This window comes from Echinops telfairi, unplaced genomic scaffold (genome assembly GCF_000313985.2).
Source record: "Echinops telfairi isolate 266 unplaced genomic scaffold, ASM31398v2 ScPeMD7_25;HRSCAF=90, whole genome shotgun sequence".
Taxonomy (NCBI): domain Eukaryota; kingdom Metazoa; phylum Chordata; class Mammalia; order Afrosoricida; family Tenrecidae; genus Echinops; species Echinops telfairi.
This window is the reverse complement of record NW_022103922.1, coordinates 20377547-20392468: the sequence shown is the minus strand read 5'-3', so window position 1 is coordinate 20392468 and position 14922 is coordinate 20377547. Positions and strand designations below refer to the sequence as shown.

At 44.9% G+C, this 14922-nt stretch overlaps 1 protein-coding gene across 1 annotated transcript in view; it reads left to right on the top strand.

Annotated features, from left to right (window-relative positions):
• MLLT3 (MLLT3 super elongation complex subunit) overlaps positions 1-14922 on the top strand; it is a 297998-nt gene that overhangs the window by 219349 nt on the left and 63727 nt on the right. The window contains exon 6 of the mRNA XM_045289372.1: positions 1-590. This exon is cut by the window's left edge and continues 43 nt beyond it. Within this exon, the coding sequence (XP_045145307.1) occupies positions 1-590 (590 nt within the window). The remainder of the gene's footprint in view (positions 591-14922) is intronic.

Below are 14922 nucleotides of genomic sequence, written 5' to 3'. Positions count from 1 at the left end.
GCAGCAGCAGCAGCAGCAGCAGCAGTAATACCAGTTTTTCAAAGCCTCACAAATTAATGAAGGAGCACAAGGAAAAACCTTCTAAAGACTCCCGAGAACATAAAAGTGCCTTCAAAGAACCTTCCAGGGATCACAACAAATCTTCCAAAGAATCCTCCAAGAAACCCAAAGAAAACAAACCACTGAAAGAAGAAAAAATAGTTCCTAAGATGGCCTTCAAGGAACCCAAGTCCATGTCAAAAGAGCCCAAACTCGACAGTAGCTTGCTCACCATCACCAGTGGACAGCAAGACAAGAAGGCGCCCAGCAAAAGGCCCCCCGTCTCGGATTCTGAAGAACTCTCTGCCAAAAAAAGGAAAAAGAGCAGCTCAGAGGCGTTATTTAAAACTTTCTCAAGTGCACCGCCACCACTGATACTCACTTGTTCTGCTGACAAAAAGCAGCTAAAAGATAAAGCTCATGTCAAGGTGGGAAAGGTCAAAATCGAGAGCGAGCCCTCCGAGAAGAAGAAATCAACGTTACCACCGTTCGACGATGTCGTGGATCCCAATGACTCAGACGTGGAGGAGAACATGTCCTCCAAATCTGATGTGAGTAGTCTTGTTGGTTTCCCTCCTTTCCCTGGCTGTCCTGTGCCCCCCCCCCCCCCAGTGTCTTTCTGATAGCTTCGTGATGTATAATGAAAGAAAATGATCACTGAGCCCTTAAGATGGTAGCATGGCAGTGGGCATGGCCTAGGAATGGGATGAGGAAATGAGGTCACTAAGGCATCTGTAGCATTTCCGACTGTGATGAAGGTAATTACAGGAAAGAGCTGGTCTGTAGTATGGTAATGGGTCATTGGAACAGCAGCAGGAAAGTTTCAGTGCTCACTAGAGCTTGGCTACTGTGCTTTTCAATGGTTTGGTCTAGCAAGGTGAGAGAAATACAGTAAAGCTTCAATGCAGGTGAACTTCAGTTTGAAAGAGAATCTTAGGAAATATTAGGGCCCAACTTGAATGTTGAATGTTTGCCGAGTACAATAAAGTCATTTATGATACTGATCGAAAGCTGGTGATAAGATGGCTTTATTAAGGCAAACGTTAACGTTACGTACCATACATATAACCATAACGTATTTAAAGTTTACAATTCGATAAGTTTTGACATGTGTATCCACTTGTATGAGACTAAGCAACTATTTTAAAAAGGAAATGTGTACATTGCAGCACCCCACCCCCCATCCCCACCTTGTAAAGCCCTTGAATTGACAGGATGGTGTGATCATCACTGAAAGTTTTTGTTGATAAGGTATGTTGTGGGTGTCTGTCTGATGGTTTTTTAAAAGGAAGCTATGAGCCACTTCACGTTGGGATTTCAGTGTGTAACTCTAGATTTCTCAGACTTAGAAGAGACTGTCAAGTTGTCTGGTTAACTTTTAACCCTGTAGGAAGTCTCATATTCCAGATGGGGCTGTTAGTGATTCAGTAGATACGCTGTTCTCTTTCTGAAGAATAAGTATTTACTATGAAGTGACTCCTCCTTTCTCGTTCGCTCCGCTGTTGCCCCTCAGTGACTTTCTGTCACCATCAGTCCCAGTGATGGAACTATTACGTACTAGTACTTTCAGACAGTGCTCAAGTATGATGGTCGGTGTCTCGCGATTGCTAGCAATTTCACAAGACATTTCTTTCCGCCCCATGTGGTTGGTTGCTCCACAAGACAAAGACGCGTCGGTGGCTCTAAGAACATGTGTCTGCCTGCACTTGCATTGAGTGGTCTGGCTAACTAGGATCAGAGCATGGTATTGATACTCTCCCTCAATGACTTACAGACCGTCTGTCTCCTCCTTCCCCTCGATGGCCCATCTTGACATGATAAGGGAAGGTCACTTAGGAACACAACAGCCTATGGGACACCGGAGACTGGGTGATTTGTTCCAACACGCTCCCCAGGCTTTACGTGTATCGTTTGTGAAATGGAGATGACAGGGGGCTTATTTCAGTATCTCGCCCACTCGTGTCTTCTCTCTGCTTACTGATCCTGCTCCTCAGAATCAGAAACTTACTCATAATGCACTTGTTACTTGAAACTCTTTTGTATGTCTGACTTGTATTTCGCATCTCGCAGTGTGTTCGTTGATGCAGTTGGGGGATGATTAGTCTATCAAGACTGTCAAGTTTAGCAACTTTGTTTTTCTGCCTTCTGACATGTTGTGATTCTTTAGAACAGTGTGTCGTGTCCCGCGCCCCCCAGCCAAGTGTGGGCTGTGATTCATTCATTGGTGAGCCTTAGCATGTCGTCATCACAGGGGGAAAAAACAACCTCAGTGTAGCTGGTTTGGGTAAGGAATGGTTTGTGGACATTTTATTTCAGGGTGTGTGTGTTTTCTAGTGTGTGTTTTATGGTCAAAAGGTTTGAGTGGTTCTCAACCTTCCTAATGCCGTGACCCTGTAATACAGTGCCTCATGTTGTGGTGATGCCACAACCATAAAAGTATTTTCATTGCTACTTCATAACTGTAATTTTGCTACTGTTATGAATTAGGTGACCCCTGTGAAAGGGTTGTTCAACACACACACCCCCAAAAAAGGGGGGGGGATCGCAACCCACAGGTTGAGAACCACTGGTCTAGCTGTTTACCAATTGTGAGAAGTCTGCCATTAAAAAAACACTTGAATGTGCTTTCGATGTGAAATTATCACAGCTGTCTTTTGCTGTAGTTGATTCTGTTTGTCCTCCTTTTGCTTATCTCCAATCCTTCCTCGTAAATATATCAAATGTGGCCTTTCTTTTAATAAAATGATTACTCAACGGGCTATATTTGTCCAAAGTAATATCTTGCCAAATCTCCTGGAATGAAGAAAGAGAATCATGATTCCTTACACTATATAGTACATTTTTAAAATGATGCAGGGCATCCTGGAACACTACCTAATACGCATGTTCATAGCAATAGTTTTGTAGTGTGTCCCTCATGTGATTGGGAAGAAAGTCCCTACCGTGTTGGGGTATCACTTGCAGGTCAATCTTCTGGGAACAGAAAAATGGCACCTAGAGAATAGGAACCCAGAAAGCACAGTGGGGTAAGTGTTGGGCCTCTGACTGACGGCGGTTCAAATCTACCAGCCACTGCTCAGAGCAAAGTTGCGGCATTGCGGCAGGCAGTCTGCTCCTGGAAACATCCGCCAGCTCGGAGCCCTAGGGACCAGTTCTACCCCGTTCTTTTAGGGCGAACAGCTCAGCACTAGTGGGTTTGGCTCGGTTGGGTTTCAGTGATCGCTTTAGCTGTTGCTCCTTTTGGTTTACCTCACTAACAGGAGAGAGTTGACAAAAATTTTTCCAAGTAAAGCCAGTGTATAAAATCATGCTTCCTGTGAGTAAATAAGGGCAAGAAAGGGCTCAAATTCCATTTGTCCAAATAGCAAAGAAGGACTTTGTTTAGACGTCTCCTTGCCTGCTGGCTTCCTCTCTTTGAGCTCTAGAAGGGACAGGAAATCACTGCAAAGGAGAGCACTAAGTAGCCTATAGCCGTCGCTTGACCACTGACTCATTCTGTAGCTTGGAGCACCAGGCTGTGGTCTTACACAGTTTCAAGGGGGCTCCTTTTCATATTGTCGTGGTGAGCCTGGGAAGATGACCTGATCCATCTAGGGCCCCTTCTACCAACCTCATTAATTGATTCTGAGTTCATTTAAAGATAGAGTGGGGTGACGGGTAAGCTTAGGCATCATGGGCAAAAACCATGGACTTTGAAAATAAGAAAGTCACAAAGAGGAAGCAGAAGAGTGTGAAGAACTAGGAAGGGGGAAATGATTATTTACCTGGTATATCTGTCACGAAAACATCTTGCCTCCGGTATTAGTTACAGTGAAAGTGAAGGACTTTTAAAGGGGGTTTTCTATAGTGAAGGTAGATTTCAGTTATATAATAAGGAAACTGTTATTAAGACTGGGAGTTGTAGATTGTGGATTCACAGTTCTCTTCCAGTAGGTTTCCATATACTTTGTACATGAGACAAGAAAGAAAAGATGGGCCTCTTTGGTACGTGTGTCTGCCTGTTGGAGGGGAATCGTGTACTTGTAGAGAAGCCGGCAGGCAGGAGGAACGTGGTTGCTTGGCCGTCAGGTAACGTGGAGTCTGCACTCTGGTGTTAAGTTTTTGAATCCCACCTCTACCACTGATCTTGGGGAAATAATTGATAACACTCTCTGTTTCTCTAATTTTTCTTTTGTGAGACAGGGATTGAAATAGTAACTACATATAGCTTATACATGATTGTGAACATTAAATAATCTAACTTGAGCAAAGCGCTTAGCACAGTGATCGATAAATGTCAACTATTGTCATGTATGAGTAGATGTCTCCCTTTCCTGTGGGTCTGAAAGATTTTTCTGTGTTAAAAAGGTACAACAGAACTCTTGTTCCTTTTTTAAGTGCTTATTTAGTTTCAGGGGGTAAAGAGTACTTGGAATAAATGGCAAAGCATTCTGTGTTTTGTCTGGAGGAGGTACATGGACTTGTAAATGATATATGTGTGTTACATAAGCCCTCTACCACTCAGTCAGTTCCTACTCATGGTGACCCTGTGCAGAGTTTTAGAGCTTGTAACTCTTTCTTTTTTCAATGTGCAATATACTCAGTATATGTAACATGAGAGAAAAAAGATAATTGTTATTGGCATCATTTTCTAGCCATTGTGCTAGCTACTGAACAAGCATCATCTCCTATTTTTTAAAAAACCACCTAGGTAGATGGTTAGAAGCTGGTTTATAGCAAGGCCTCATAAACCCAGATCTCCACCCTCCATACCACATGTAGAAAAATAAGGGACTATTTTAGCCAAATCTCATGTATAAAATTTCAAACATGACCTCCTGTTCAGATATGACAATATCTTTCATGATACTGATAAATAACCACAAAACTGATCATGTTCTTATCATGAGTCTGGAAAGCAAAGTGCTATCATCCATAACAGTAATAATGCACTCTTGTCCTTCATGCCAGAGATGAAGAACAAGAAGCCCTCCTGTTCTTTCAAATTAGAAAGCACATGATTTGATGTAGCCACAAACATAAAGACCAACAACAGGGACAGCGGGCCTCGTCATCTTCTGACTGCTGGTGGGAGTGAACAGTCTGCTCAATGGTTAGAGACCAACACTTACCCGGTTATGCCGCCAAGGCTCCTGTGTGTTGCACAGGCCCAAACTCACTGCTGCTGAGTTGAATTTCAAGTCATAGCAACTCTGTATAGTAACTGGGAAATCACAGCCCCAAAGGTCCTCTATCCAGACCCACTGCCATCAAGTCAAGAAGCTGGTGTGTTTGAGCCGCTGACCGTGTAACCATGGATTTTGTGTTAAGCAGCCTTAAGCTATCTGAAACTGCCACCAGGGCAGTATCATGACACTGTTGTCGGCAGGTGCCGTCAAGTCATGGCAACCCTATGTAGCACAGAGCGAATCGCTGCCCAGGCCTGTGCCATCTCCTTATGACTTGTTGTGTCTCAGCCCCTTGTGCAGCCACTGTGCCGGTCTGTCTCATCAAGGTCTTTCTCACTATCCACTGACCCTCTGCTTTTCCAAGCATGATGTCCTTTGCCAAGGACCGGTCTCTCCTGAGAACATGCCCAAATTCCTACGTAGTACCTGGAAAACCACCCAACAAAAAAATCTCAAGTTTAATACTGAAAGTCAAGCCAGAGTTTCTTAGAAGCTCTTAGCATTTTAATTGAGCTACAGAGGACATTAATGCATGTCAGCACTACATAAGATAGACAGTGGGTAGTGTTTCGTTTTTTAAATTGCTGTTACTGTTTAAGGAAGATCCACCCTCAGAGATTAATTTTTGTCTTTAAAACTTTTGTTCACTCTTGAACTGTTTCCCATGTTCATAATTATACAGAACTCAAGTACTATCTCATGAAAGAGCATCAGTAATTTGGGAAGAGGGGGATAGACAGGCAAAATGACTGCTTTCTGGTGGGGACTATTCACCAAGATGAGGATGCATGCAGAGGGACTGTTGTTGCTATGAACATGAATGCTGGCATGAATATTGTACATTCAAGAACCAGGTGCATTCCCTTAGGATCAAGAGGCTCTGGGACTAGGAGGGATTTCCCTAGGGTCATAGTGACCCACTCTGAGGAGTGGCTGACACCAAGTAGCAACAGACTGGCGATAATCTAAGTATATTGATGTCAAGGAAAAGTTTGTAATTGTGCTTTTTATTGGCCTATTTCATGATTTAATTATTATTTTAAAAGCACCGATTGAAAACATCTCTCTCACCTCTTGTGTAACACTTCAGTTTTGTTAGTCTTTCATATAATTCTTCCAAAGGGAAATCTGTGATGTTGGTTTTGTAGTTTTGTGGTATTAGGAGCTATAATATTCGTAGCAGAGCAGGAAGAAAGAGACAGTACAGGGAAATTGAAATAGCCATTTATGATCAGATCCCGCTGGTAGTAGTTTCCTCATCAATACTGTAATGGACGGAATTGTGTCCTCCTCCCCAAATATGGGCTGTAAATTCTAACCCCTGTGCCTATGGTAATGAGCCCCGGAGGTGCAGTGGTTAAAATGCTTGGCTGATAACCCAGGGTCAGTAGTTTGAGCCCACCAACCACTCCATGGGAGAAAGATGTGGCCGTCTGCTACTGTCAGAGATTTACCACCTCCGACACACGAGGGCCAGTTCTTCCTCCTTAGACTCTGATTCAGAAGGGATTGATGACAGTGGGCTGGGTTGGGTTGCACATGGCTGTGGTTATAATTCCATTTAGGAGTAGGTGGTCTTCGAATTTGCTGTGGCAGGATTCGGATTCATTTGAGATGTTTCACGAGCCAATTTCTTTTGAGATATGAAACGGAACCAACAAGCAAACTCGTAGGCAGACATGGGGGACAAGGCTCAACAGAGAAGGATGCCCTTTCCGAGCCAACCGAGAGGAAAGCCTTCCCGCAGACGTCTGTTCTTCTATGAGAAAATACTCTTCTGTTCGGTAAACTACTCCCTGGTGTTGCTATTACAGCGACAACAGGTAACTAAGGCAGACAGCCTCACTCCTTTTTCTCTGCCTGGGAGAGATTTCCTTGTAGTTTAGAAGAAGAGAAATGGCGTGTTCCTTGGAGGTGGGCAGATTACATTGGGCAAAGATCTTTTGATCGTTTTCACGTGCCAAAGTATTGAGAGAAAAAGAATAAAAAAAGCTCATCAGCTGGTAAGCAGTCTTAGCCGGGGAGGGGAGGTGGGACCAGCGGGGGTTAGGGTACAGCACAAACGCTCCAGACCACCTTAGCAGAAGTGTTTTTCAAAAAGGAAAGAAAAAAAAAGGAGAAAGCAAAAGAAAACTTTCCTTCTTTTGTGGTGCTTCACTTCCTCCGCCCCGCCCCGCTGTCGCCTGCTTTCCCTGTCTGGCCTGGGCAGTAAACACCCCGCTGACCAGGCACTGGCCGTGGGGTTTGATGTGAGGGAAGGTTGTCCCAGCCAGAGAAGAAGGTCTTTATTGTGTTTTCAAAGTGGCGTTTTAATGCCTTGTAATTGCAGCTCATGCAAGAGCTGTAAAGTCTGTGAGGATAGTGGGGGAGCAGCCCTTCATTAGAGGGCTGCCCAGCTCTCCAGGAAGGCCAAGGAGGGGGATCTGTTTGCATCCTGGGCTCATATTCTCTGCGTTTTATAATTTGAGGTGAAAATACCTGCAGGGTTGCAATTCTCCCTCTGGGAGATTACTCCGCCCATTGCCGGACATTTTAGAAACCACTGGTGAGAAAGTGAACTTTGTAGGGTGCATGGAGGTATGTCACCTGACCCCATTCTCTACTCTTCCAGCCCCCTTGCCCAGCCCCCCACCCTTGTTTGTTGATCAGATACAGGAGGGTGTAGGCTAGTCAGCCAGCTGTCCATGCGTTCAGCCACATTCCTGACTTATTTTTTTTTTAAAGGATTTGAAACAATTAAAAAGGAGCTTTAAAACAACAAGCCTAACACACACAGAGTTAGGGGCCCATTGTCTTTCGTGTGTCTGCTCTACACTAAGTCCATGTTCAGCTTTGAATGGAATCATTCCTGGGGGCTGCTGGGTGGCTGAGCATCATGGACAAGGAGCCCTGTCATTGCAGAGAAGATGATGAGCCATGTACATTCAGGAACGCGAGAGAGTTTTGCTCCCGAACACGGAGCCAGTGTGTCGCAGTAAATGCCCTCGGCCTGCTTGGAGAGGCGCCTCAGCTGGTCAGTGCAGGGAATTCTTCCTCGATGGCCCCCGATTTTGATATGCTTGCCTGTCTGTTATCTTTACCCATGACTTGACAGTCTGTGCAAGGCAGCTTGACCATCCTTACTGAGGATGTCTCTCAGTCTCTGAAGAGTGCAAACAGTTACGAGATGGCTATAAACCCAAAGGTTTGAGTCCTGTCCCCCGCCCCAGGTACCTCAGAAGAAAAGCCTGGTGATCTACTTTGGGGGGGGGGGACTGAAAGCCACATGGAATACAGTTCTGTTCTAACACATGTGAGGTTATCGAGTTGGCATTGCTCAGCAGTAACTGTTTAGAGATGCCTTATATCTGCGGCTCAGTGTCTCTGCTGTGTCCTGTCCCCGAACTGGATCTCTTTGACCTGCTGGCTGAAGTTCTACCAACAGCTGTCAGGAGGTGACAGGTTCTACTCCTGAAGTGGCTTTAGCATGCAAGCCAGAACTGAGGGAAGACGTGTAAGAATGTCTGACGAGTTCCAACTCCCTGCACAGGCACCACTTGGAGATACTGTGGGGTTGGCCCCAGACGGCCATAATAAAGCCAGTATCACAATGAAGTGAGTCACGCAGGCTTCTCGGTTTCCCAGGACATATGAAAGTTCTGTTTACATTCTTCCTGTAGTCTTGTAAGCATGTGGACAGCATTGCAAAAAGTTTGAAATACCGCGAGAATAACCAAAACGCGACAGAGACACTGAATGAGTGAGCACGCATATTGGAAAAAGTGGGGCCGACAGACTAGCTTGCTCAATGACGCAAGGTGGCCATGTATTTTTAATTTATAAAAAAGTGCGGAATCTGTGCAATGCAGTAAAGCAAAGTGCAGAAGAATGAGTGTGGCTTATGCTCCCCGTGCAATGAAAGCGATACCTGTGCTTCTCCACGATGCGATACTGAAACATCAGTCCTACGTTCCTGCTGACAGAATTTTTCATCCTTGCTTTTTGCGTGGGACTTGGTGTGTAACAGAGATGAGCTGCAATTTCAAGCTTTCTCAGAAGGTGCCACCAAATTACAAATGCTATCTTTTAATTTGGGGACCCCCCCCCCCCACATATTATGTCATTTCATTTTACAGTGTAAAATATTCAAAATGCAAGCTGTGCTTTCTTCAAGTAAGGTAATGCAATGGCTTGGGCAGAAAGATCCTTGTCTCTTTTGCTGCCTACATAATTATTGAAATTGTTCTCATTGGATAACAATTTTTTACTGTAAATTTTCAAGGCAGTGTCCCTCTGAAGTGTCCTGGGGTCGTTCAAGGTGACTGCGCCATGAGATGATCCCAGAGACATTTGGCGATCTTCTGTCAGGCAGGAGAAAGTGCAGAAGCATTTGTTTCCGGGTTGGAAAACAACAGGCGTTTAGACTTGGAGTTCCAAGTTGGCGGGGAGGAGGGGGCAGTGGTCAGTCAGGGAGGAAAGGCACTTTCCCTGATCTTTCTCACAATGTGTGTGTAGTGCTTTGAGGTATACTGTTAATAAATAATTACTGCAGTGCCCTTGATTTGTGATCCTAGCGCTTTATTTACTTATTTTTTTAACATTTTATTAGGGGCTCATACAACTGTTATCCCAATCCATACACACATCAATTGTGTAAAGCGCATTTGTACATCGTTTCTCAAAACATTTTCTCTCCATTTAAACCCCCGACATTAGGTCCTCATTTTTCCCCTCCCTCCCCGCTCCCCCCATCCTAGCGCTTTAAAAGAAATCGATGACCCTTGCTTTCATGAGGTGGTCTTTTGTTTCTAATGTGGCAAATATTCTTGTCTCTGAGTAACGAACAGCTTTCCTTCCAAGCGGGTTTCTTAATTGTGTTTGTAACAGTTCTTTGTAACAAGTCATAACGCGTCTTTACATTTTTAATTACCTGAGTGGCATCCACAGATGTCTGTGAGGTGAGTGTATCGTGTCCACTCGCACCTGCTAGGTGTGCTGCTGGGGCTCGGTGGCATTGAGTTGATTCTGACTCATAGCCGTACCTTGTGAGAGAGCGGTCTCTCTCACCCCCAGCGGGTGTCCTGAGCTGAAATCGTATTGGAAGTAGACTTTTCTCCTTTCGAGCTGTGAAGCTACTGCACGTGGTCGAACCCTTCACCTTTTCGATTAGCAGGCAGACACGTAACCAGCGGGCCACCAGTTTGGTTAAACCATTCCTGTCGTCTTTTCAAACTCATGGGCAGAGTAGAACTGCCCCATAGGGTTCCAGGGCTGAAACCTTAATAGAAGCAGGTTGGCACCTGTGTCTCCTCTGAAGTGGCTCATGGGTTCAAACCACCAAGCTTTTGGTTAGCAGCCGAGGGTGCTTTACAAACTGTGCACCATGGTTCCCCCCTAGTTGGTATCAAAACTCAAAAATCAAACTCGGTGTCATCGAGTCAGTTCTGACTCACAGCAACCCTGGAGGACAGACTAGAACTGCTCCTGTGGACTTGCTATGCTCAAAATGTTCACGGAGCAGCTGGTGGCTTTGAACTGCTGACCTCGTGGTGAGCAGACCAACATGTAGCTCCATAGATGGCACCAATGTAGGGTTTCAGCTGAAGGAAGGGTGTTGTGAGCTGGTGGAGATTCGTGGGACAGCAGAAGTCATTCGCAACAGGAGGAGACAACATGAATACAACCACTGGTGGCAAATAGTCTCACTACAAAAGAAGAGCAGCCTTGTAAATTCTTCCTCCAACCGGTGTTGGGCATGGGTGCTACAAACTCTGCTCCATCCTGAGTGAGTAGCACAGTGGTTCTCAATCTGGGGGCTGCGACCCCATTGGGGGGGGGGGTTACACGACCCTTTCACAGGGGTCGCCTAAGACCATTGGAAAAGACGTATTTCCGATGGTCTTAGGACCCGAGACACCGCTACTCTGTGCGTCTCCAGGTGGGTCCGCCCACATGTAGATAGATACACCCACATATGAGTACCCAGCGTGAAGACTGTTATCCATGCTTCAAGATAAAATTTCATTTACTTGTCATTAGAAATAAATATTTCACAATACATAATTACATATTGTTTTGTGATTAATCACTATGCTTTAATTACTGTATATACTCGAGTATAAGCCGACGCGAATATCAGCCGAGGTACCTAATTTTACCACAACAACTACATAAAAAATGTGCTGAAAAACTCGGGTTATACATGAGTATATATGGTATGTTCAATTTGTAACAATGAAAATACATCCTGCATATCAGATATTTATATTATGATTCATGGCAGTAGCAAAATGACAGTGATGAAGTAGCAATGAAATAATTTTACGGTTGGGGGTCATCATGATATGAGGATCTGTATGAAAGGGTCGCAGCATTAGGAAGGGTGAGAACCACTGGCGTAGCAGTGTCATTGTCTGTAATCTCCACACTGGGTGAGATGGCTTTTGTTCCCATCTCTCAGATGTAGGACGTGGCAGAGGGTTCAAACCCAGGTCTGATGGATGCCCAAACCTGAGCTTTTTGTATCAGACCATGGATTAAACACTGCCCAGAGCAGAATCACATCAACTAAAACTTACTATGATGCTGGTTACACATTTGTAAGGAAAAAAACCTCAAGAACAGGGCATTTGTTTTCCTCACCATTTGGTTTCTTCTGACCCCTTGGTTGCAGTGCTGTGGTCCAATGACAGGGAGAAAGAAGCAAAAAGAATGAGTCATAGGCACAATGCGTGGAAACTTGGCCGGGAATGATGGGCACCAAGTGATCTGGAAGTGAGTTTCTTAAATGCCTATTGAGTCATGTCTCACATATTTTTAGGAAGAAGGATTACAGAAAGTATTGAAAGGTCATGAAGACCTATCCAGAGGGATTTATTCACCAACATACCATCTCATTACACTGTTTCACATCCCTCAAGATAGAGGTGAGAAATGGAGTCTCTATACATTCAACTACTAACCAAAAATTGGAACGTCAGACCTCGCCCAGAGGCATCATGGGAGAGAAACCTGATGATCTGTTTCCAAAAGGTCTCAGCCCGGAAGCCCCAGTGGAGCAGTTTTATTCTGCATTCATGGGGTTGCCACGAGTGTGGCTTGCTGGAAGCGAACCACAGTGGCAAGGACATGCTAGGAGAGATCCCTACCGTCTGTGCTGCATTGTCCAAAGGGGATGTTTGTGAACGAGCTGAAGGACGGATTCCTCTGTCTCGGAACATACTCATTCCTGACTAATACGTTATCTTTGTGGCTCCAGGAGGTTTGAGAGGAGTTCATAAAAAGGTTCGCTTGGAATCAAAAGTAGCCAGGTTCAGTTGCCTCTTAATGGACTGGAAAATGTGGATTGTAGTAATCCGGTCTAATGAGATTACCAGGTGCAAGCAAGCAGTGCCATCCAGGCACAGAATAATTACCTTGTGAGCAGAGACTTAACGTTTTGTTTGGGAATTTTTTGATTTCTATTTTGTGGAGGCATATCCTCTTCCTTGATTAGCTCATGTAGCACAGCTCCTGCTTGAGCTCCACGCATCCCAGAACATCTGGCTGTGTATCCTAATGAGCGTAATCGGTAGTCATTCTATTTGTTAGCCTAAGCTAGAAATGTCAGTGTTCTTATTAGATATACATTTAAAACAAATATTTATGGTGGGTCTATTATGTGTTTGGCACTGGGGATAACCTGCTGACTAAGTCATGCTCAGCGCTTGCCTTTCAGTGCGAGCAGAGCATGGTTTGAGGTAGCGACTGCTGCTACGAAAGCTACTTCCTTTCCCTGCAGTTCCACGCCAGTTGGTTACCACGCTTTGTTACGTGTGTTCCTAAGTGGGGTTGGGAGCCTGTCCCTTTCCTCCTCCATTGCCATTTAGATTTTGAATTGGTTCTCCTGGCCCACCTGGATTGAGGCTGGTGACCTCAAGCTGTCCTTCCTGCCGTCTTGTTCTTTCCCCAGGTCTTTCTCTACACAACTCTCTGAATCACAGGTACTGGACGGAACCTACAAGACAATATGAAATACCTGCGTAAAATGATGGTGGTGTGGGGCCATTTTCAAAACCTGAGAGTCATTGTGTCAAATCCATGATATGTCCATAGGGAGCCCCCAATTTCTAGTTCGATAGGAGGCCCATTAGAAAAAAAACTAATAACTAATAGGGATTGCTCCATAGACATAATATCTCTCCATTTAGAGCCCAAACACACATCAGCACATAGATAGTAGCGTTGAGTGTGTGCAAAGAGCACCGCTGAACACCAACAGTGGTCCATTCACTTCCGCCTCTAGCCTCCAAGTGCAAAATCTGCCTGGGTGGAAATGGTGTTTCTCCTATACACATCTCGCTTCTTGTCATGGGTGAGGGGCTGAGATAGGATCATTGTATGATACTCCCGAACTTATGCAAATTGCCCCAATGAATATGAAAATCTCCCACACAAGACCGTCATGAATGAGTGACACGATGATATGAACCCCCCTTCTGCTAGTCACCCCCTAACTAGGTAAGTTCTCCTCTGTGGACTATAAACTTAGGCTGCACATGCCGCCCGAAGCTGAGGAGACGTGCTGATTACTCTGCCATCCAGCTGGACCTGTTACCCTTTGTTCCTGCCAGACCACCCAAGGACAGGCTGTGTAGACATCATGGTGTGTCACTCAGAACTGTATTTCTTACATCCCACTCACATTTAGACAAAACTAGGGGTGCGATGGTTTGTTCTTGAAGCCCGAGGTGCTAGCAGGGTGAGGAAGGGGGGAAAACGTGGCTGCAAGGCTTGCCCAAAGGAATGCATTCTCACTAAACCCCAGTCCCAGGTAGGTTAAAGACCACATGCTCTTTGACATTCCTTTGTTGTCTTACCATCACTCAGAATCGGCAATTATTTTGTCTTGGCCAATCTTAATCTCCCACCTTTAGCATTGACTCTTGTCCCACTAAGCACATACTTTGCCCTTTACTTGTCCTCACTTGATTTTTTTACACCCTCTGTGGTGTAAACACTTAACACACTCAGCGGCTTATTAAAATGTTACAGGTTCAGGTCCACCCGGAGGCAACTTGGAAGAAAGACCTGGCGAACTAGCCTGAAAAGGTAGCCATTGAAAACCCTAGAGAGCACAGTGCCGCTCGGACACAGCTGGGTCATCGTGAATTGGAAAAACTAGCTGGCATCTGTTATTTCACCTTGGTCTCTCTAAAATATTAGAAATTCTTAATTCCCTTATCGGTCCATGCTGTTCCAGGTCCCAGTGAGAACACTCTTGGTCTTTTGGGACCTGGTTAACTTATACCTTTTCTTTTTTTAAATCATTTTATTGGGGGCTCATACAACTCTTATCACAATCCATATATACATCAATTGTATAAAGCACATTTGTACATTCATTTCCCTCATCATTCTCAAAACATTTGCTCTCCACATAAGCCCCTAGCATCAGCTCCTCATTTGTTCCCCCTCCCTCCACTCCCCCCTCACTCATGAACCCTTGATAATTTATAAATGATCATTTCATCATATCTTACACTGTCCGACATCTCCCGTCACCCACTTTTCTGTTGTCCATCTCCCCAGGGTGGAGGTTATATGTAGAGCCCTGTAATCGGTTCCCCCTTTCTACCCCACCCTCCCGGTATCGCCACTCTCACCACTGGTCCTAAAGGGATCATCTGCCCTGGATTCCCTGTGTTTGCAGTTCCTATCTGTACCAGTGTACATCCTCTGGTCTAGCCAGATTTGT